Source organism: Anastrepha ludens, chromosome 2, assembly GCF_028408465.1.
Source record: "Anastrepha ludens isolate Willacy chromosome 2, idAnaLude1.1, whole genome shotgun sequence".
Taxonomy (NCBI): domain Eukaryota; kingdom Metazoa; phylum Arthropoda; class Insecta; order Diptera; family Tephritidae; genus Anastrepha; species Anastrepha ludens.
Genome location: NC_071498.1, coordinates 85851650 through 85873770, shown reverse-complemented (window position 1 = coordinate 85873770; position 22121 = coordinate 85851650). Strand labels below are relative to the sequence as shown.

Sequence of the window (22121 nt, the reverse complement as noted above, 5' to 3'; positions counted from 1 at the left end):
CAAGTTATACAAATATAAGCAGGCAGCAGCACTAGCAATATGGGCCATCGGCTGTCTGATGCCAAAAAATGGAAATGTACTTTAAATAAGGTCTAGCGTTAAGTAATTATTTAAATGGTTATAAGTAATTAAATTAAGCAGAGGTAAATGTGAGCTAACATTTTAGATCCGTCTTAACAAGTTGTTGGCTTTTAGAAATTTGTAGACGGTCAGTATATAGTATTACTTCTTTTGGAATTTGTATGCAGCGATGACGCCATGCATTTTTAGCCATAACGATTTCTGCATTGGTTAGGTTGTTAAAGAAAGGGGCAAAAGTGCCTTTCACACAGTTTAAATTTGTTTGATAATTTACATTAATTAAACATATACCGGGAAGAAGTTTTGAAGACATGAATTTCTCAGCGATTTTTTTATTCTTATTAAGCACTAAGAGGTTTCCATCACGCAACGCAGAAATGGAAATTACGTCCTTGCTGATAGCTAATATAACTTTGTGAACTGCAAAGCAGGAATAATTGGATATTGATTTTGTTTCTTCACAATAAATTTAGGATCGTCTGTTTTCGCAAAAACAATTGGAGGTAGTTCAGGGTATGATTCTCGAGTTTTGTTGGGGTTTTTCGCTGGCTATGAACACCAGGAGAAAATAGGGCGAACCTACTTTCCCTAGGTGGGGATGCCCCAAGCGGCATTGTTTCACACCTACATAATAACACTTAACCCTCGGAGATCACTGGCGTAAGCAACTGTACACGGACAATTTAAGTTGATTTATTAATGTGTTTACGTAGGTAAACGAATATGAATGCAAAGCGAGTACAACTACAACACACCGGAAGAGATAGTGACCGGACACAACGAATGTTAGTCGGTGACTGTTTCGATGAATTTTTCTGTCTAGCAACTCTGTAATCTGTAGAAAGCTGACCTTCTAATTGAAACAAGAACTGTTTTCGTTGTATTTGTGTTCCTGGCGTTTCTTTGTAAAGGATCCAAGCATTTCTAGCATTCAAATCTAGAATATCGAAAAACGTTTTGAGGGACCATCTACGAGAACTAGATTTAACTGTGTATTTTTTGGCCATTTGATCTGTCATATCAACTCTGCTTTGGGAAGTTGTCTTTTATTTCCTCTAATAGTTCCAACTAGTGTTTTGAGCTAGTGAGAAAGTTATCGGTCAGGATAATTCTTCCGCAGGGTGGGCCATATAGCGTTTGCTTTTTGCACCACCTATTTTTTTGAGAATGGTAACACAAATGACGTGTCAAATGGGTTCATAATTTACTTAAAGGTTTGACATTTACGAAATGGGACGCTATACGCTTGAACAAAATTGGGAAATATTGAAAACCTATTTCCAAAGTGGTGAGTCTTCCTCTTCTTCCGCGGTTACAGTAAATGGCGAGCGTTACCGTGACATGCTCAACGAGTTTTTGTTTCCAAAAATTGAAGAGGATGACATGGACGACATTTGGTTTCAACAGGACGGTGCAACTTGTCACACTGCCAAAGTTACACTCGAACTTTTGGCTACCGTTTTTGAAAACCGAATGATCAGCCGAAATTCCCATATCAATTGGCCGCCTCGGAGCTGTGATTTAAGCCCGTTGGACTATTTTTTGTGAGGAGCCGTTAAGGACAAATGCTATGCGAACAATCCAGAAACTATTGATGCTTTAAAACACGAAATCGAAGTTGCCATTCAAGAAATTGGAGCCCAAACAATCGAAAATGTGCTTAAAAATTGGGTTGATCGAATGGTATACTGTAAAGCCAGTCGTGGCACTCATTTGAATGATATTATTTTTCAATCATTAATGACAATGTTCAATCTGCAAAATAAAAAAAAAAGTTTGAAAAAATATTGATTAGTTTTTTTTTATAGCCGATTCAAAAAGCAAATTTTACATGGCCCACCCTATATATGGCTCCACAAATTTTAGAACAATGTGTTCACCGAGAAGCATTGACGATGGTCGTTGTTTATCTTCCCCCAAGTAAGGCAAACCATTCAAATCGTTTTTTCTACTAACATCTGATACAAGCCAGAATTGTATGCCGAAATTGTTGTGTTTATTAAGCATAGACTCTGTAAACTTGTAACCGGATCTTGTCAGAAATAATTGCTCGTCAACTGTTATATTTTTCCCTGGTTGATAGCAAGCTTGACTATCTTCAATGAACTTGCCCCATATTTCGGTAACGAAGACAAATTTATTTGTTTGGTGGCGTCAACCTTCTTCGGGTTTTTTGCCAAAACGAATAAATCACAGGATTCGCTCGAACCTATCTCTGGGCATATTTTTTCTCAAAAATTCGGGGCCTCATTTTGCTGACCATAAATAACTAAGTTTTAAATTTTTTGCCCCGTAGGCTCCGGCTTCAATAACTCTCTTCTATTTAACATTTCTTTCTTGAATTCAGAGTGAAAAAGAAATCAATTGAACAATGTGCTTGAACGACTGGCAGTGCATAATGCAAGCCTATCTACAGTCGGCACGTGCGCTGCTCGCGGCTCTCTCACTCTGTCAAAGCGTGTAATCGTAGGAATACAGTTAGTGATTCTCCTTCGCATGGCCATGCCTGGCATAAGGATTCGAATAACAAGTACTACTTTAGTCAATGAACAACTGCAACTTTTCAGTATAATTTATGATCTACAGTACTATCTCGATAATCCGGACACCCTTAATGTTAGGGGTCGTCCGGATTATGGGGGTGCCCGGATTATAGATGATTTTTGTTTTTCAACTAAACGTTGTTTTTTTGAAATGAACATAACGCAATTCAGATATATGTATGTACATAAATAGTTTTATTAAATACAGTACAATCATACTTACATAATAATATGTACATCTGTACATAATCAAACATTTTTTTTATTTAGTATGTACTATTTCATTTCACATTTAGTCGCGAATTTTCTAATGGCATCACGTTTCTTTTTTATGTCAAAAACAGTAGATTTGTTGACACCAAATTCTGTTTCAAACCATCTTAAAGATTTTCCTTTATCAAGGAGATCTAAAATTTCACATTTTTTCTGAAGAGTAAGGGTTTTATGAGCCCCTTTATTAAATTTTCCACTGCTCATAATAATAATGTCCACTCAATTCAGTTTGTCACTAAAGAATAAACACAACGCGTGATTTATGCTGTTGCATTTCGTATACATATATTGTTGTTAAAGTACTGCTATTTTACGAAAAACTCACAAAGCAAATTAAAAATTAAAATACATATGTATGTACATATTGCGAAGCAAATTTGAAAAATGTCCGGATTATAGAGTAAAAAATGTTAAACTGTCCGAATTATGCAGTTGTCCGGATTATAGATGTGACCGGACTACCGCGTGTCCGGATTATCGAGATAGTACTGTACTTATATGTCATCATGTGATGGCAATCAAAAAAATATATAAAATCTTATTCCAATCCAGAGCCGAACTGGTCATATAAGAAATTTACTCAATTCAACATTAAAATTCATTTGACTATTTAAAATGTTAAAAGGAGTCATATTGACTGCTTTTAGGCAATACAGGTATAGCACATATGTATAAGTGCATACATACATACCAGAAATGAAGGAGGGACGACAACTACAACAATTAATAAATGCGTTTATATGTTGTACAAAAAATCACAAAATTATAATAAGCCGTGCCATTATACTCGTAAACATAATTGTATTTCTAAAAAGCATTAAACATTTATTATAAACAAATTTTCTTTACACATTAGTTATTCTCGCAGAATGCAGTCATTTTGTCTTATGACAATATTTATAATATTAGTAAAAACTACAATAGATATTGCATAATACGCTGAGTTGTTAAATACCGATTTGCAAAATTTGATTAAAATCGATTATAAACCCGTTTCAAAAGCTAAGCATGTTACTGCGCTTGTTAAGAAGTTCATAAAGATGGCTTTGTATTGTAATCAATGCACGAAAACTTTAAACTCATTGAAATCAATCGGTATTAATTATGCTGAATTTACGCAATCATTTTCTTAATATGAGGCATTATCGGACTCCACGCGAAGACTAATTGATACAAGTATAAAAAACAGCAGTTTAAAGTAAAGCGAGAACATTAGAGCAGTTTCAATATAATCAAACATAAATGCTGGCAATTAAACCCTTATCACATTTACTACATACTAACCAATAAATTCACTACTGATTTTGTCTACGACAACGTGCGATCTGCGAGATGTGAATTCACCGCACACCAATCAACTAAACCAATCAACTTGACTTCACAGCGAATACTAATTTATCTAATGCTTTTTATAGTGCTCTTTATTGTGAGTTTCACAAATTATGAGAGCGCCAGTGCGTCGCGAGTCGCGTCCAATAGGAAAAGTCCAGTACTTATCATTCATGATTAGATCAGCGTAAAATACTTGCGATTACCAATGTTCGTTTATTATGATATTAAAAATTACAATATTAAAAAAAAAAACATCGACTTACAACAAGTGTGGGCAATAGTTTCTCTCTGGTTTCTGATGTATATTTTACCGCGGTCAAAAAAATTGGAAAGAGAAAATTCTTATTTGTCAATATTGTCCATTCAAAATACGCAGCAGCCAATCCAAAGCCCTACTGCGATAATATGCTCCATGTATAAAGTTTTTGAGCAAAATATGTAAATGTATGAGCGGAAATGGCAGTGTGAGAGAGAGAAATTGAAAGCGACCCAGCAAGTGTTAACGATGCGCTACTTGAGAGCTCTGATGTACACACACACATACATATCCATATGTATATACACACATATATATTTGTTTGCATACATATTACTTATTTATAAATATGTACTTGTAATATTAAGCCAATATTTTCGGGCGCTGCAAGTGAATGCGCTTGTGCGCGACGTATTGGCTGCTTATGTGAAATTTGTGTGGACGATCGAAATAAATTGATTTGATATCCGTAAAACTTTTAATTTTATAGCGATCGCCCCTCGTCAAGTTAAGACAAAACTATTTGACAAGTTTTTGCCATCAACCAAGTGCTGCATACAACTATTCATTGCAAATACTCAACGCTCTCGTCAAACTAAAAGAGAGGCTTAGCTTAAACCTGTGAGGATTATAATTGTACCATATTTTGCATTAGTAAATTATTGTACGGGGTGTTTTTTTAAGAGTTGGGGAACTTAAAGTAATAACATAGAACATAAATATTGTTGAAATGAACTTTTCTGTTTTACTTTAAGCTGGTAGATAATTTCTTTTTTGAATATTAAATCTGGCATATGCCCGCCGCGGCCACGACTTATATTATCCATTCGATCAGTCCAATTTGTAACTACTTTTCTTATAAATCTGGCCGAATGGCATCAATGGTGGCTTCAATTTTGCAATAAATCGATTTTTAAGAACTAAATGTCGTCGAAGTTTGCTGATTAGTATCGGGAAAGAAAAATTCAATCAGCACTCGTCACTCACAGTAACGGCAGCTTCTCCCTCTTACGGATTCAATTTTTTTAATTTTTTTTTTTAAAGTAATTTTTCACAATTTGGGTGCGTCGTTCTGGAGTTAAATGTTTCATGATGACTTGCAAAACTTCACTAAACTGAAATATCAACACAGTTTGCCATTCTCAGCTCTCAAACCAAGGTAATCGATATCCGTATCTCTCATGCAGCTAAAAATACGTCCGATACTTTTAGGATTACGAGAACTTAAGACTTAATTAGTCTAAAGTTGATTTCTGTAACTAAATTTTTATCTTACGTTAGAAACTTAAAAGCCTGCAGTCTTATATTCTTAGGTTACAATCTTATATCATATTAGTTTGGCGGTAGAGAAGTCCATTATTTTCTCTGTGGATGGATGTAGTGATCGATATCTCTTAAAGCATCGATCAATCAATTTAAAGTGTATACTCGTTGTCAAGGTGACATTTTACATTAAAAAAAGTATTTTGTTGTTCTTGGTTTGTTCCAATCGGCTGTGAGTTACAGGGTGTTAACAATGGATGTCAACAAAGAGTAAATTCGGTTAATTTTACAGAATTTCCCAAGAATTTCGAACAAAGAAACATAATTTTTGATCCGAACATTTTTTTTGTTTTTAATTATATATTACACAATTATAGCCCTGATTTAAAGGGTAGATGGCATTTAGCGGTGGATTTATGAATTTATAATGTAGCCGAATGGGTTCGTGCGTTACTACCATTCGTAATTCACAGAGAGAACGTAGGTTCGAATCTCGGTGAAACACCAAAATTAGGAAAAATATTTTTCTAATAGCGGTCGCCCCTCGGCAGGCAATGTCAAACCTCCGAGTGTATTTCAGCCATGAAAAAGCTCCTAATAAAAATATCTGCCTTTCGGAATCGGTTTAAAACTGTAGGCCCCTCCATTTGTGGAACAACATCAAGACGCACACCACAAATAGGAGGAGGAGATCGGACAAACACCCAAAAAGGCTGTGCGCGCCAATTATACATGCACATTAGGGCGGGTCGATTTAAGAATCGCTCATTGCTCTGTGAAAATCGTATTCTAGGGATCAAAATAAGAAACTTTGCCGAAGGAACCATACCTCTAAAACGAATTCTGATCTCCCCCAATTTGGGTCGAACTTTTGGGTAGGGGAAAATTTTGAAAAATCCCACTTTGACCCATTTTGAGTGCTCCAATCGAGTCCAAATGTATGGCCGACCCCCACTAACTTTGGACGGCCGATCCACCCATGCCAGTGGTACACTCCCTGGAACTCCCCTGGGGGTTCCCCATACAATCATTTCAAAATATCACCATTTTTGGCCTTTACATGAAAAAATCAGATAAATAGCTATGTTTTTTCTTTACTTTTATTTATTTATAATAATAATATCAATTTTTTCTTTTAAGAAATTTATTTCGTCAGAACATATGTAAATGAAAAAATTAATTTAAGTGAGTTATAGATAAGAAACTAAAAAGTTCGACCCAAATTGGGGGACATCAGAATTCGTTTTAGAGGTATGATTCTTTCGGAAAAGTTTCTTATTTTGATCCCTAGAATACGATTTTTACAGAGCAATGGGCGATTTTTTTGCCTCCCCATAAATCGATCAGGCCTAATGTACATATATATATAATAAGGTGAATGCAATAACAAGAAGTGAAGTTAAGGCCATCAAATTGAATACTCTGAGAGTATTGTAGTCGCTGATTGCCGTCATTTGGAATTTTCAAAATAAGCTGACTTCGGATTTGTAATCAACAGCCCCGAAAAATAATGTGAGTACAAAATAGGTTACAAAATAGTTTAAATCACATGGCAGTTTGACATCTTTACAGCGTCGGCAAAAAACTACGGGGTAACCACTGCCAGACGTGGTCATTAGGGACCCCCAAACGCCCGAGTATTTTATGATATGAGCTCCCAATAATTATACTTAATGGGCTTTAAAAGGTTTATCCCATGGCATTACATTTTTTTTATTTGCATACTTGGCTATTGTACTGTAAGATTCAAGCTTTAATTTGCGCATAAGTTTAAATCTCTAACATATCAGGTTTTTTAGAAAAGTATGGGTAAAAACATCCAAAAACACGTTTTTATGGATTCTCCCTCAATTTCCTCAAAAGCATAACGTGATGGGCACATTTTCCCAGATGAGATAAGTTTCCACACCAATGGGTATAACAAATTTCTTTTCAATGAGAAACAAAAAAAAGCTATAGCAACGAATTATCATCGTTAGATACAAATGGATAATTTTTTATAGACTGAGATGTGCTTAGTTACACGAGGTTAGGCTTTTAGGTATAATTCTATAATATTTTAAAAATTTTTCAATACTTACTAAATTGAAAGAAAAAATATTTCTGAAAATAAGAGAACTTTCTGTTTGAGGAAAGGTCTTTAATACATATATATTATATATATCATATTAAATATACCCCATTTTTTGCTGTATTTTAATAGATCGTTTTGGCCCTGCGCCCTGTGTGATGCGTCACTTGGGTGCAACAACTTTATTTATGCACTACTGAGCGAGAAGTGAGTTTCATCAATAAATACTAAGCTTTTCCCACGGCGCTTTACTAATATGTTTTCTTGTTACCATTTCGGAAGTAAATATCTACGTTTTGCAGATGCAGTTTATGTAGAAATTTTAATACATGGAAGTAAAAATTTTACTATATTTTACTTGAATAACTATTTCTGTTTCACAGAAGGCCAAAGTTAAAACGTTTAAAGCGAGCAACCGTTACCCAAATCGAACCATATTTTTTATATATTAACTTCAACGTTCCAAACGGAAAGAAAGCATTCAAATTTACACTTCAAAAAATTATCTCCTTTACAAACAAAGAGGCAGTCTGACAGATAGACACGTAGACACCGAGCGAACAAGATAGCTGGTTAATCAAATAAATGCTGATAAAAGGGCTGTTTTAATCCCTCAGTCAGGGTTTAAAGGTTAGTAGCAGAATAAATACTGTTTCAGTCGCCATGAAAACCGCAGAAAAATCGCTTACGGGCATATCCAAGCGACTGGCAGTCACGAACAACTCTACTATGAATGATAAAGTACAGTTAATTTGAATTGTTGTATTTTCTTTATTTAAATTCTTTAAATGTCTCACACGTTGCTTTAGTATTATTTACAATTATTTTGGTTTTCATATGTTAAATTTTTGTATGTGTCCAGAATTTCATTTAGCATAAAATTGTCAATAAAATTTATTAACTTTAAGTTTTATTACAATTAAATAACATTAAATACAATTTTATTATACATGCATTATATAGAATACGAGCAATAGCAATATTTTTTTAATTAAAAGATACCTACATAAATTAAAAAAATTGTCTTGGAACTTATGTGAAATATGACAATTCACAAAATGTTGCTAGGGGGGGTGGTCGGAGATGTATACTATATTCGTACATATAAACAACATTAGCCGTACATATATGCAACTCAGCCCAGAAACTTATATACAAATTTTGACAACTTATTTGCTTCTTACATATTTTTTAATAATTTTTTTATGAAAATATATTATCTTCACGGAAAAAAAGTTAAGCAAATCCATGTTTAAGACTTTGTCCAAATTAAAAATAAATCAATAAATGTTCAGCAAAATTTCAAAACATATTTTTCAGAAAAATTTCCGGTATGAAGTTTTATAGACCAATAAATTTTGATGCAATAAAGTATAAATTTGAAGTCGTTCAAAAGTCGCTTTAATTTTTGGCAAATATTTTTTGTTGACGGTGTTGAGTGTTATAATATAAAAAAATTTCCAGCATCCCATATATGTATGTATGTGGAAATTGCACAAAAGCCCCAGCAATCAAAAATTGATATTAACAGAGTTTTTGAGCAACTTCAAACTTACACTTTATTAGTCCAAAATTCAATGGGCTACAAAACAGCATACTCCAAATTTTTCTAAAAATTCTGTTTAAAAATTGAATTTTGATTTTTGAAATTTTTATAAAAAGTTTTGGAATTTTTTTTTTAATTTTCACAAAGTGTGAAATCTGTATTTATATGGTTTTCGTAGGAGAATGAACTATATTTTCATAAAAAAATTATTAAAATTAAATAAGGGCAAATAAATGGTTAAAACTTGTTAATATCTCCCCTATGCTGTAGTAATTGAACGTACTGTATATGGGTATGGACGTCTTCCGAAAACATTGCACTGTTATTGGGATGGGCTGACCACCAACTTCGAGCTTTTGTTAGTTTCTGTTAAATATTATATATGGTAGTTAGGCTAAATTTCTTTCAGAGAATTCGAAGTACGTAATGCAACAACCCATTCCTCTATGGTATAAGTTGTACAATATTTTCTGAGAAAATTCGCGGTGACTTTCTATTAAAAAGTATACCACTATCAAAATGAAAGTCTTTGAAAATCAATAATTGCCCTAGTCTAGGGTCACTTGTATAGACTTAGCCCAAAAGAAATTCAGCTGCACTTTTTGCATTGACTAAGCGCAGGTGTTAGCGTGTAAGTTAGCAAAAACCTTTGGTCCCATTATTGCAGAACATCAGTTGCACAGCTGTCGAATACACTAAAGCCAAGTGGCTACGAAAAAAAGTTGCCGCCTGAATGTATGCTATGAAATTTCTCGTTATTTTGAATCTTTAGCGAATCTCTTTAGCTTGCGTCCATAAGACATAAGATAAAGAGAATGTAGTGGGAGAGCCACAACAGCCGACAAGCGTAACCAGATGGAAGCGGTAAAGAGAATTGATTAATCGCATACTTTAGAAATAATGCATGGACAGTTGCTAGAAGCTCAACAAAATGGGTAGTGCCTTCAGACGCTAATAAACTATTTTGGATATGGTGAAGCTAACTAACCAATGAAAAGTTGAGTGGGAGAATTCTTTAAGCTCAATACCATGTGTAGAGGGTTTTGGTAGCACGCTTTTGCAGGAGGATGCAGTACCGCCCAAATATATAGGGTTATTCAATAGGTGCGCTTCAAGTTTTTTCCGATAGGGAGGGCGAACGATGCAATATTTTTTATTTTTCGCTTGTCATTTGTAAACTTCATTAGTATACATTTTATCATGGAACGCTACACACTTGAGCAAGAATTGCAAATCGTGCAAATTTTTTATGAAAATAATAGTTCTGTTGCTGCTACTTTAAGAGCATTACGGCCATTTTACGGTCCATTTAACAAGCCGTCCCGTTTTGGGGTTATGTGAAGTCATTGGTCTACAGTAACAAGCCGGCGACGATTTGTGAGCTCAGAGCCACGCGAAGTTACTGGAATTTCGGCCAATTTATGCAAAAGAGTGGTCGAAAATTGGGTTCAACGATTGGACTTCGTAAAAAGTGGACGCGGTGGTCATGCAAAAGAAATCGAATTTCATACTTAAATGTATATATTCAAACTCGATAATAAAAAAATTAGTTAAAAAAGTCAAACCGTTTGTGTTTTATACAAAAAAGTTCAAAAGTTGAAGCTCTCTTACTGAAAAACCCGGTAGTAAGTCTCACACTGTTCCAATTTACTGCAGGGATTTGGGAAACATAAGTTCTTTAAAAATATACTTTAATGGGAATTTCGATATGATCTTTCATAGAGACGGTTACGTAAATAAACAGTTAAACTAAACAATTAATTTTTCATGTTTTTATTGGATTTTAAAGCTACATTTTTTCCTCATCATTTAAATTGTAATGTTTTATTTTCAATGAGCTTTGCTGTAGCCAAGCATAAATGTACATATGTATGTATGTATAGAGACAGGTGTGAGGAAAAACCGTTATAAGAATTTTTTTCACAATTCTTTGGTATTCTTTCTTTTTCATACATAATTATATATATACTAACTACAAGGTTCACAATTAATTTTAGTTTTGTTAGTTTCACTAAAAGTTGAACTGCGTAATTGCATAACATTTCATTAGATAACTGAGCTAAATTAACAAACATTTATATGGATATATATTATAATATAATATATTTTGTATAACGTAGATGAATGCATAACATAGGTAAATTTATTAATGTGTGTGTATGTATGTACATATGTGTTTTAGAAACACTCCAAGTACAGGTATGCACAACATTTTAACCAACTAATGAGATATGTGTGTGTATGTGTTCAAAGCTAAAGTTAATAGTATAAAGAAAAATTATAATTAATTTCAAACAATTAGAGAAATTTACAAGGTATGTAAAAATATTTTGTAAGTACATGAAACTAAATAATTTCAATTCGAGACAGAAATGGAAAACAATGATTACTTGTTTTTAAATGCAATAAAAAACTGTGTAACAAATATGTTCTAATTGTTCAAAAACATTTATTTATATTTTGCTTTTTTATGTACGAAAACTGTAATCCACAAGGTTCTCACTTGAATGCCTTTTTAGTCAAATTTAAAAATAATGTTTTTCCCAAGCAAAAAAGGTTACCTGTTTCTATTATTATATTCATATTTTGGTTCAATATTCTGATATCAGTTTTTATCAATGTAAATTATGTACGAAAATTTTTTCTATTTGTTTTTTTGTTTTTGGTTTTTGTTACGAATAGCAATTTAATTTAATTTTGGTAAAGCTGAAAGCTGTTGATTTCTTTTAATTTTATTCTAAGGTCAATCAGTTTTATTTTTATTTCATCGCACAGGATTATTGATGCTTCTTATGAATTTTATTTTAATAATAACAGCAAAATAACTCAAAACGTCAAATTGTGTATATCAAAAGTATTCAGGAAATAAAAATATTTGAAATAAATGTGAGATAAAAAAAGTCAATAAAGTTTCTAACTAAATTTTGAGAACCAAAACTAGAATGGATTTAAATTTCTGAGCACCAAAGCGCACTATTGATAAAAACGTCACACAAAAAAGACAAACTAATATTGACAAAACGATATACCAAAAAATTCTTTATTTTTCGAATACAAAAACAAAAATATCAAAAAAGAAAAAAAAAGAAAAACCAAGATCAAGAAGCAACTGTCAACCAACCAAAAAAACAAACAAAAAAATAATAATAAATAAACAAATAAAGTAAATCTACAAATGTTTTTAAATATTTTGCATTATAGCTCAAAAATTTGGTAAAAAATTTAAATTATTAAAAATAAAAACATGATTATTATTCCTGAGCCAATTTGTTGATTAGGGGAGAATGGGGAGTTGTGAGACATAGGGAGTTGTGAGACATTGTTACCGTTCGGCATTATTCATTTGTTTACATTCGATTTTAAGTGTCAACGGTGTTCTCGATGCGATCTCACTTTTCAGCTAGCATTGGTCATATTTACACGCATTCGACGCGTCTCTCCAGTTACTGTGTTTACATTTGATCAGTTGTTGAAGCAAATTGCAAATGTTAATATATTCAAGTTATTAATTGTCCTATTAATATTAAGATTTTGAGTCCAAAAACAAAACCCGTCTCACAACTCCCCATTCTCCCTTACTAAATTTATGAAAGATAATATAATTTAAAAAATTATTAATTAATTATTATTCATTTACAAAATTACTTAGATTCAGCACGAAATTATAAAATTATATTTAAAAGCGCTTCATAAAAATTATTAAAACACACTCCTCGAAATTACAACAAGATGTTAAAGAATTGGAGAAAATGCAGAAAATCAGTGAAAAAAATTATCCAAAAGTTTTAAGCTACTTCAGACTTTGATTTTATTATACCAAAATTTAGTGGTCTATAAAAATGCTTGCTAAATTTTCCTTCTGGTTAAATATTTTGAATTTTTTTTGATAATTTATCGAATTTGTATAAATCCGTTACAATATTTCAAACTTCGCTTATTATAGAAGATCGTGTAATAAAAAATAAAGAAATAAATAAGTAAAAAGCAAAAACTTGTCAATATGTGGCGCCTTTATAATAATTTTGAAAGTGTATGACATGTTGGCTAAAAAATACTGTTAATAAAAAATATGGATTGGGAAATATTACAATAAAGCTTTACAAAATTTAGATTACTAAAACTGAGATTCAGGCAAAAAAACAAAAATAAATAAAAAGCAGCAAATGAATATAAATAAAGACAATTAGTTGGTTGCAAGAATATAAAATATTAAAATTTAAAAATTATGTTTGTAAAAAATAAAAATCCAAATTTAGTTACATAAAAAAATAATTGGATGCAGACTCTTTTCATCAAACATTCAACTAAAATATTTACTTTTAATGCAAATTATGTAAAAATTTGAAAAATAAAAAAAAATTTTATAAATTAAGCTCAAGGACTATTAATTGATTTTGAGTAGAAAAAAAATTAAAATTTATTAACATTTTGGGAAAATTTGTATGAAGATTATCTATCAAGAATATTAGCAAAATATATACTTTTGATCAGAAATATGTATTTTGAAAAAAGAGAAATTTAAATTAAAATTATTGTATTAAAATTCCGTGCAAAAAGCAGAAAATGCCCAAATATATATATTTAGAAAAAAAGTTAAATTAAAATCGAGGAAAATTAGTTATGTTTGAGTAGAAAACAAACATTAATATTTATTAAAAAAAAAGAAAATTCATATGAATATTTCAAATACTAATTTTGAAAAAAAAAATTAAAATAACGACTAAGAACTATTTATTATTCTTAAATAGGAAATACATTTTCAAATTTATTAACATTTTGCACAAAAAAAGCATTCGACTTAAAATATGTATTCTGAAAAAACAAACAAAAAAAATAAGATCAAGTACTGTTTATTATATAGAAAATAAACATAAAAATGTATTAAATTTTCGGGCAAAAGAAGAAAAAAAATAGAAATAAATATGAATATTTACTTTTGATCAAAAATTTGTATTTGAAAAAAAAAAATAATAATAAATATCAAGGACTATTTATTATTTTTGAGTAGAAAATAAGCATAAAAATTGATTAAAATTTTTGAAAAAAAAAAGAAAAAATCATAAATTAATAATTAAACTTTACTTTTGATCAAAAGTTTTTGAAAAAAAGACAATTAAGATCAAAGACTAGAATCAAAGACTTTGAGTAAAAAATAAAAATTAAAATTTATTAAAATGTTCGCCAAAAAAAAACCAACAAAACCAGAAAATTAGTGTGAATATTTACTTCGACAAATATATAGGTTAAAAAAAAAAATTTTAAGTTAAATGAAAATTAAGATTGAGATTTTTTATAAAGTATGTAAGCAAAAATTTATTAAAAAAAAAATTATAATAAAATTAAAATCAGGGAATATTTATTATATTTGACCAGAAAATAAACATCAAAATTTATGAAACTTTTAGACAAAAAAAAAAAAACAGAAAACTGATATGAATTTGTACTTTTGATAAATGATTTGCAGAAATAAAAATAATAATAAAAATAAAAATTAGCATGGACCATAAATATTGCACACATTTTTCTTTTCGTTTTCCCTCAATTTATATATTAATTGTGACCATTCCTGTCTGAAATTATTTGAATTAGATGTATTTACAGATTAAATTATTACAAGAAAGTCTGCTAATTATAGACATTTTTGATTTCTAACTTAAAACAAAATTTTGTTACTCTAATATATATATATATATATGTATATATATATCTTTTTTTTGGAGTTGTTGATAATTGAAAAAAATATATTTAATACTTTTTTAAACATGAATTTATATTATTATATTAATGGTATAAATGTTTTTTCCCAAAAATTAAAAAAGTTTTAAGTAAAATCCCTTCTACGTTTTGTACCTAAAAACTGTATAAATTAAATTGAGAACCTAAAAGACACCAATCCTAATAATAAATTAAAGAACAAATTTATGATAAAATGTTAGTTATTTAGTCTTTCATTTAGTTGTTTCGAAGGAGTCTTCGTCAAACCATTTTACTTTTTTTTTACACTTTTTAGTGGCTGCTCACTTCGTTGTTATTTTTACTACACTGCATAGAGTTACGCACTTTTGACTACTACTGTACTTATAAAATGATTTTTTCGTTTTTCTTTTAAAGCATACATAGCTGCCAATCAGTTTTGTTTTTACTCTTATTGTTTTCCCACTAATTTTTTTGTTAAGTAAATAATTTAATAAATTATTTATAAAAGGTACATTTCCAATTTGCGCAAAAATTTTTCAAAAACTTCAACTACCGCAAAATGTATGGGATTTGAATTTGCAAATCTTTCATATTCTTACTTCTTTCTTAATTATTTACTAATTTGGTTAAATTATTAGAGATTATGTTTTTAGTTCTTTTTGTTAATTATGTCTGTTATCACTTTAAGCCTACGAATGAATTGTCACATATTTTTCCAAAATTTGGCAAAGGCTTAGCTTATTGGGCGAGCCGCGGGTTTTTAAAAGCTCCTCTCCTTCAACAAGTCATTGCCCATGCCCTTTACTTAATATTTCATTAGTGTATTGATACACTAACGCCTTATTATTTTTGTTTTTGCTTATCGTAAATTCTAATGCAATGCACTTCTTAATTTCGTACGCTTTTTTTCTAAATTCAACTAGTCAACCACTAACAAAAATTACATAGTCCCCATTCTATTTTTACATGTTCTCTTTTCTTATTTTACTACAACATTAAGTCTCCTAAATTCTAATGCTAAACTGTCATTCTTGTTTGACGATTTTTACGTCGCAATAAGAACTGAATTTGGCCCTCGCTAAATTTTAGCCGCCTGTGTTGCTTTAGTTGCTACGAAAGGAAGTCCTCGGAATCTAAGCCCTCCTCTGGCGGATTCTTCTTTATGCAATCGCGTACGCCATTCAAAATCAGAGTTACACGTCGATCGAGCGCCGCTAAGTGGGGTTCCCATAGAATAGGCCGTATCGGATCGACGGCCATTGACTCGCGCATTAATTCAGACAGCGGTTTGGGCCCATTGTGAAATCTGTGAAGCAATAAAGTACAGAAAAAGTTATAGTCAATGTAATGATATATAAAATGCTGCATTATCTAGTAAATATGTAGAAGAATTAATTTAAGTACAAATTAAAACGCAATTACGGAAGGCCTTACCACAAAGTGTGCTATTTCTCGCTTTGGGTAAAGTTTCACTTGCTAGCTTTCGTCTGTGAAATTCGTTTGCGTTGATGCGATTTTCTTATTTATTTGGAAATAATTTCGATTGCTTAGTTTATATAGGGTGTTTTTTTAACTGCATGGGAGCTATGGATATCGATAGCTATGGTTCGTGAGCTGAGAATTGCAAACTGTCGTGACATTTCCTTTCAGGACGCGTGCACCCTTTTTGGGTGCTGGCCGATCTCCTCCTCCTATTTGAGGTCTACGTCTTGATGTTGTTCCACAAATGAAGGGACCTACATTTTCAAGCCGACTCCGAATGGCAGATATTTTTTAATAGGAGCTTTTTCATGGAGCTGTGGAGGGACGACCGCTATTAAAAAAACTATTTCTTCATTTTGGTCTTTCACCGAGATTCGAACCTCTCTCTGAATTCCAAATGATAGTCACGCACCAATTCATTCGGCTACGGCGGTCGCCGTAAGGCTTGGCAGGAACCTTCTAAATTGTCGGTCTTTATTTTTTTCGTAATGACGCAACGGTGGACGCAAAGACGTCATACGGTGAGAGTTAATGGAAGAAGTAGGCAAAAATTAAACTGATCGAATGGACGCTGTAACTCTTATCCGTGGAGGGCATATGCCGGGCATCATAGTTAGAAGATATATGTCATGAAGTCATCTACTAGATTATGAAACATTTCAACAATAAAAAAACACCCGCTTTCATCGATAGTATCAGAGTGTAGTTATTTTACTTTTCATATATTAACTTTTATGCCACGATCATTCGTATGCACGGGTGAGTAACAGTAACAATCTGTCTGGTGGCAGTTTAGGGTACTTAACTGCGATGTGAAAGGGTAAAGGTGACTATGAGAGGGTGAGTAAATTTTAATAGAAGTAAATGAAGTAGTTACATATCTATGAGGTTGGGGTTCATGTCCTCAACACAAATCATTATATTCTTTTTTAAATCATAGGAATTGAATATCTTTGTAGGTAATTTGTACTTTTCTCTATTAATTCAGTAAGCTTGCAAATGCAAACACCACATTTATATATCCATCAATCGTTTGCCTTCGAACATTTGTCACTTTTGCAATCTTAACTTAATTGAGTTTTCCATGAAAAATTTGCTATTTTAATACGGTTGGTGGAAAAGTATTGAAATTAACAAAAAAAGAAGAAAAAGTGAATTTTGCAATGAAACTAGTTTCTATGCAGTATAGTCTCCCTTTACTTCAGTTAGTTTTGCAAAATTTTCCTGCAGCTCTGCAAATAATTGTTCCACAGTTCATTCGAGAAAAAATGCCACGAAAGAATTTTTCAAGTTTCTGAAGAGGTCGTAATCGATTATTAGCTTCACTTCGTAAGTGTTGGCTTATGCCGGTGACATTGTCATGATTTAAGAAAGCTTAAGGGGAACGCCACATAAATTGTTAGTATAACTACTCAAGAAGATGTGGTAAAAATTTTAAAGCGAAATTCGCCTTATTCCCGATTCTATGTGCACTTAAGTGAGCGCCCGTCGGTTCGGCCCCGTAGCGCTTACGATACGATGCTTTATTTTAAACCCGTTTTTCTCGAAACGACTTTTTTTTGATACGGTGGCAACGAATTCTCGAAGACTAATGAACCGATTTTAATTTTCTTTTTTTTCAAAATTTCTGTTATCGCATTGGCTATCGTTGTACGTAGCCGATTTTCGAAATTTGGAAAGTAACTATTTTTTTGGGCCTCTTACAAATCCAAAAAATGGTGAAAAACACACATCGAAATTCAAATCGCCACCATTTTCTCAAACAAAAAAAAAAAAAAAAAAAAACATTGCTACGTACAACGATAGCCACTATTGTGTAGATTAATACAAGTTTTGGTTTTTAATTTCAGATGATTACACAGGCCTGCGAAATTTAACTTTTTTCAGTTTCTAGAATGGCTGTACTTGTTTCTTGTAGTTTTTTATGCGCTGAAAACGAATCTGACCTTCAAAATGCTCCATCACGTCAGGATTTTTGGTAAATGAAGCCTAAAAGGTCAAAAAATGGCCATTTTAGCCATTTTTGATAATTTTTTTTGGGATAGAAAATTTTTTTTTTCAATTTTCGACGAAAAGGTCGCATAGTACAACTCTTTAGCTTTAAAACCCATTTTTTAAAATTATTGTACGATTTTTTAAAAAAAAGTTATGACATTTTGAAATTAACAGTTTCAGTTACGCCAATAGATGTTATACCCAACGTATACGTAACTGAAACTGTTAATTTCAAAATGTCATAACTTTTTTTTTAAAAATCGTACAATAATTTTAAAAAATGGGTTTTAAAGCTAAAGAGTTGTACTATGCAACCTTTTCGTCGAAAATTGAAAAAAAAAAATTTCTATCCCAAAAAAAATGATCAAAAATGGCTAAAATGGCCATTTTTTGACCTTTTAGTCTTCATTTACCAAAAATCCTGACGTGATGGAGCATTTTGAAGGTCAGATTCGTTTTCAGCGCATAAAAAACTACAAGAAACAAGTACAGCCATTCTAGAAACTCACCCTCGCAGGACTGTGTTATTCATTGCTATATCGCTGCCACCAGATGACGACAATTTTTTTTTTAACTCGTTACGTTTATTTACATAAATTTGTAAATTTTCAATATTTTTTAATAAAAATTTATAATACATCGACATAGTTTAACACATATACCTATAGTAAATTACCTTTTGCCCGAACCTTGATTAATCATTCCTCCTTACAAAAAAAATTCCCAAAAATCGACTATTTTTTCGTTCCCCCTTAAGAATGTATTACAAATGGGTCTACGTGTAAATACAGAGAAAATCGCAAATAAAACGTGTGATCATGCGCACATTGAAATGGATGGAGAATGTATACAGAGATTCGACAAATTAAGGTGCTTAGGTCTCTTCATCAGCAGTAATTCTGACACTTCCGTGGCAATAAATGATCGAGTTAGCGCGGCAAATGAAGCATTATTTGCACACATAAAATTATTCAAGTCTCGATTACTTTGCTCAAAAGATGGCAATGTGTAAAGTGCTTGTAAGACCCATACAACATACCACAGCGAGGTATGGGTACTTAAAACAACAGACATCGACCAAACACTTAATATAAGAAGAAAGATACTGCGGGCAATATATGGTTCATTTCGGTTAGATGATGGAACATATCAGATAAAATACAATCACGATCTCGACACATTGATGCATAATGAAAACGCAATACCCTTTATAAAAGGTCAACGATTCAGTTGGCTGGGGCACATGTGCAGAATGCCCAAATGGAGAACTGCCAGTATAACGTTCCATAAACAACCAATTGGACGGAGAGGTTGAGGGATAGCAAATAAATGCTGGATTGATCAGGCCAAAGCCGACATGAGGAAAATGGGGATCAATAACTGGAAAGGCATAGTAGAGGATCATTGGATTGGACAATCGTAGCTGTGGAAACAATGGTCTGCCCAAGATTATAGTGCTAATGATATTGATGATGATGATCCAGTAATCGCTGGAAGTCAAATCTGGCAAGTACGATCATTGTCTTGTTGAGAATGATTGTTGTTTTCTTTTCACTCAGGAATAGTGGGGAACCGTGGGTTAAGGGAGTGGTATGGTACTATTAAAAACGCACCAAATACACAATATTTTTACTGTTTCACTACACGTATTTTAATTACTGAGCATAGTCTCAGGTGAAATGAAAAAAAAATATTAAGAAAAAACTCTGATTTCAAATATTACAAGCAACTTTTGATTCCTAGACATTTTTAATTTAAAAATAAAATTGTCTGCCAGAAAAAAAATTGCTTAAGAAGTAGTAAATATTTATCATAAAAAGTCAAAAAAGTTATTATACTTTTGTGTTTGTTTTGTTTTCCACTTACTCCAATATCCTTTTCAGCGTCGATGTGCGTATCATGCAACACTGCAGTAGGGGAGCCAAAATTGTTAATTCGTCATGGAAGGCTTTTCCAAAACCACGCCCATGATCTACATGCAGGGTAAATGTGTTATTGCCGAAAACTCTGGAATAAGAAAAAAAAATTTTATTATTTATTATATTTATTTTTATTTAAGTGTTAAAAAATACTTTTACTTGAATGGCAAACAAGTAAAAGAGGGTCACATCCTGTTCCAATAATATCCGATTAATGTTAATATTGATAACAGCGGGATACTTCCGACGCCAGCTGGTCTCCTATAAAGTAAATTCGCCAAATGTTTACCTGTTACTTACTTTTTCCCGTTATATCGCCAAATATAAAATGAACTTAGAAACAAAAATTAGCTGGCACACGGTGGACTTATTAAAATATTAACATCGCTCATTTGCTGCATATGAAAATTCGCTTAAAGTTACTTAATTTAAGACATTTCCATCTAATGTGCTACTTTTCACAGATATTGCCATAAATTTTCTACACAGCATAGAAAAAAGCTGTTGGTCGTTTTAAATTATTTAACTATGAATTTTTTTTATTAATTTTAGTTTTTCCAAATTTTAAAAATTTCTCAAATTCTATGAAAAATCTTCTAAATAGCGCTACGATCGGCGAATGCAGTGATTCTACTCTACGAAAGGAACCATTTCAACTCAGTAATACCTTTTTCGTTAGAAAGGGGAATAAAATATATGTATACTGATTGCTTTGGCCAAATGAGCAGAAACTTATTCTAGAAAAATATTGTTTTGTCATTCTTTTGACTATTATTAATGAAATTCTTAAGGACAGGAAAGCATTTTTCGATGCACACAAAGCATATTCAGCTAAACCAGATTTCTTTCGTCCTTTACACAAGTGAAATGAAAGACGAACTTGAACCGAATAAATCCTGGAAAATGGGGTAGAGTCTATATTTAACAAGAAAGTGATGATATCGTTTTCCTTTGGTCATTTAATATTTCACATAACTGGACGACATTTCTTAATAGAAGATTTTGCATAATTTACGTTCCGATTGTGGTGATCAACCCACAGTTAAATTTTTTATATTAGCATGAACTTTGCTTGAATTGAGGCCATTGCCATCCAAACTCGAGTTTTCTTTTACACGCATTTCCATTATCATACGACTTCCTATTTTATAAATATATATTTTTTTGATGTTAAACTAAGAAAAAAATGTAAAATTTCTCATACTTCGTTGGGAGTGAATTAGTCTATCAAAATGTACAAATGAATTGTTGGGCAATACATACAGAACTTCTTTAAATTTATTACTGAAAAAATTGCAGTAAAAATATTTTTTTAATGATAACTGAAAACTATTGTTGTAAAAATATTTTTTACCGACTACTGAAAAATAGTGCAGAAAAAATATTGGTAATATAATCTGATTTGAGGTGTTAGCCGAGCTTCTGATTCTATTTGTGGTATTAGTCTCGATATTTTTCTTCAAATTGAGGTTTTTATTGCCACCTCTGAGCGGCTGACGGTTTTTTATGGCAGCTTTTTCATGGCAGAAGTTGCCATTGTCTGCCAAGACTTGACCGCTATTAGAAACAACTGTTCCTATCATTTGCTGTTTCATGGCAGGTGTTTCGAACCCGGGCACAACCAAGTTGTAGTCACGCACCCATTCGGCTAGAGTGGCCGTGC

General features: G+C 31.9%; 2 protein-coding genes across 3 annotated transcripts in view; both read right to left on the bottom strand.

Annotated features, from left to right (window-relative positions):
* Positions 1-4277, bottom strand: part of LOC128854712 (uncharacterized) — a 29102-nt gene extending 24825 nt beyond the window's left edge. Inside the window, exon 1 of one of the 2 annotated variants that reach the window (XM_054089017.1) lies at positions 4182-4277. The gene's annotated coding sequence lies outside the window, so the exon portion shown is untranslated. Of the gene's footprint in view, positions 1-3852; positions 4061-4181 lie in introns of those variants that run through there. The other variant, XM_054089020.1, reaches the window with a different exon arrangement.
* A 10769-nt stretch (positions 4278-15046) lies between these two features.
* Positions 15047-22121, bottom strand: part of LOC128854711 (uncharacterized) — a 136060-nt gene continuing 128985 nt past the window's right edge. The window contains exons 12-13 of the mRNA XM_054089016.1: positions 20406-20546; positions 15047-16368 (exon numbers count right to left, since the gene is read on the bottom strand). Of these exons, the coding sequence (XP_053944991.1) occupies positions 16173-16368; positions 20406-20546 (337 nt within the window). The 3' untranslated portion in view covers positions 15047-16172. The remainder of the gene's footprint in view (positions 16369-20405; positions 20547-22121) is intronic.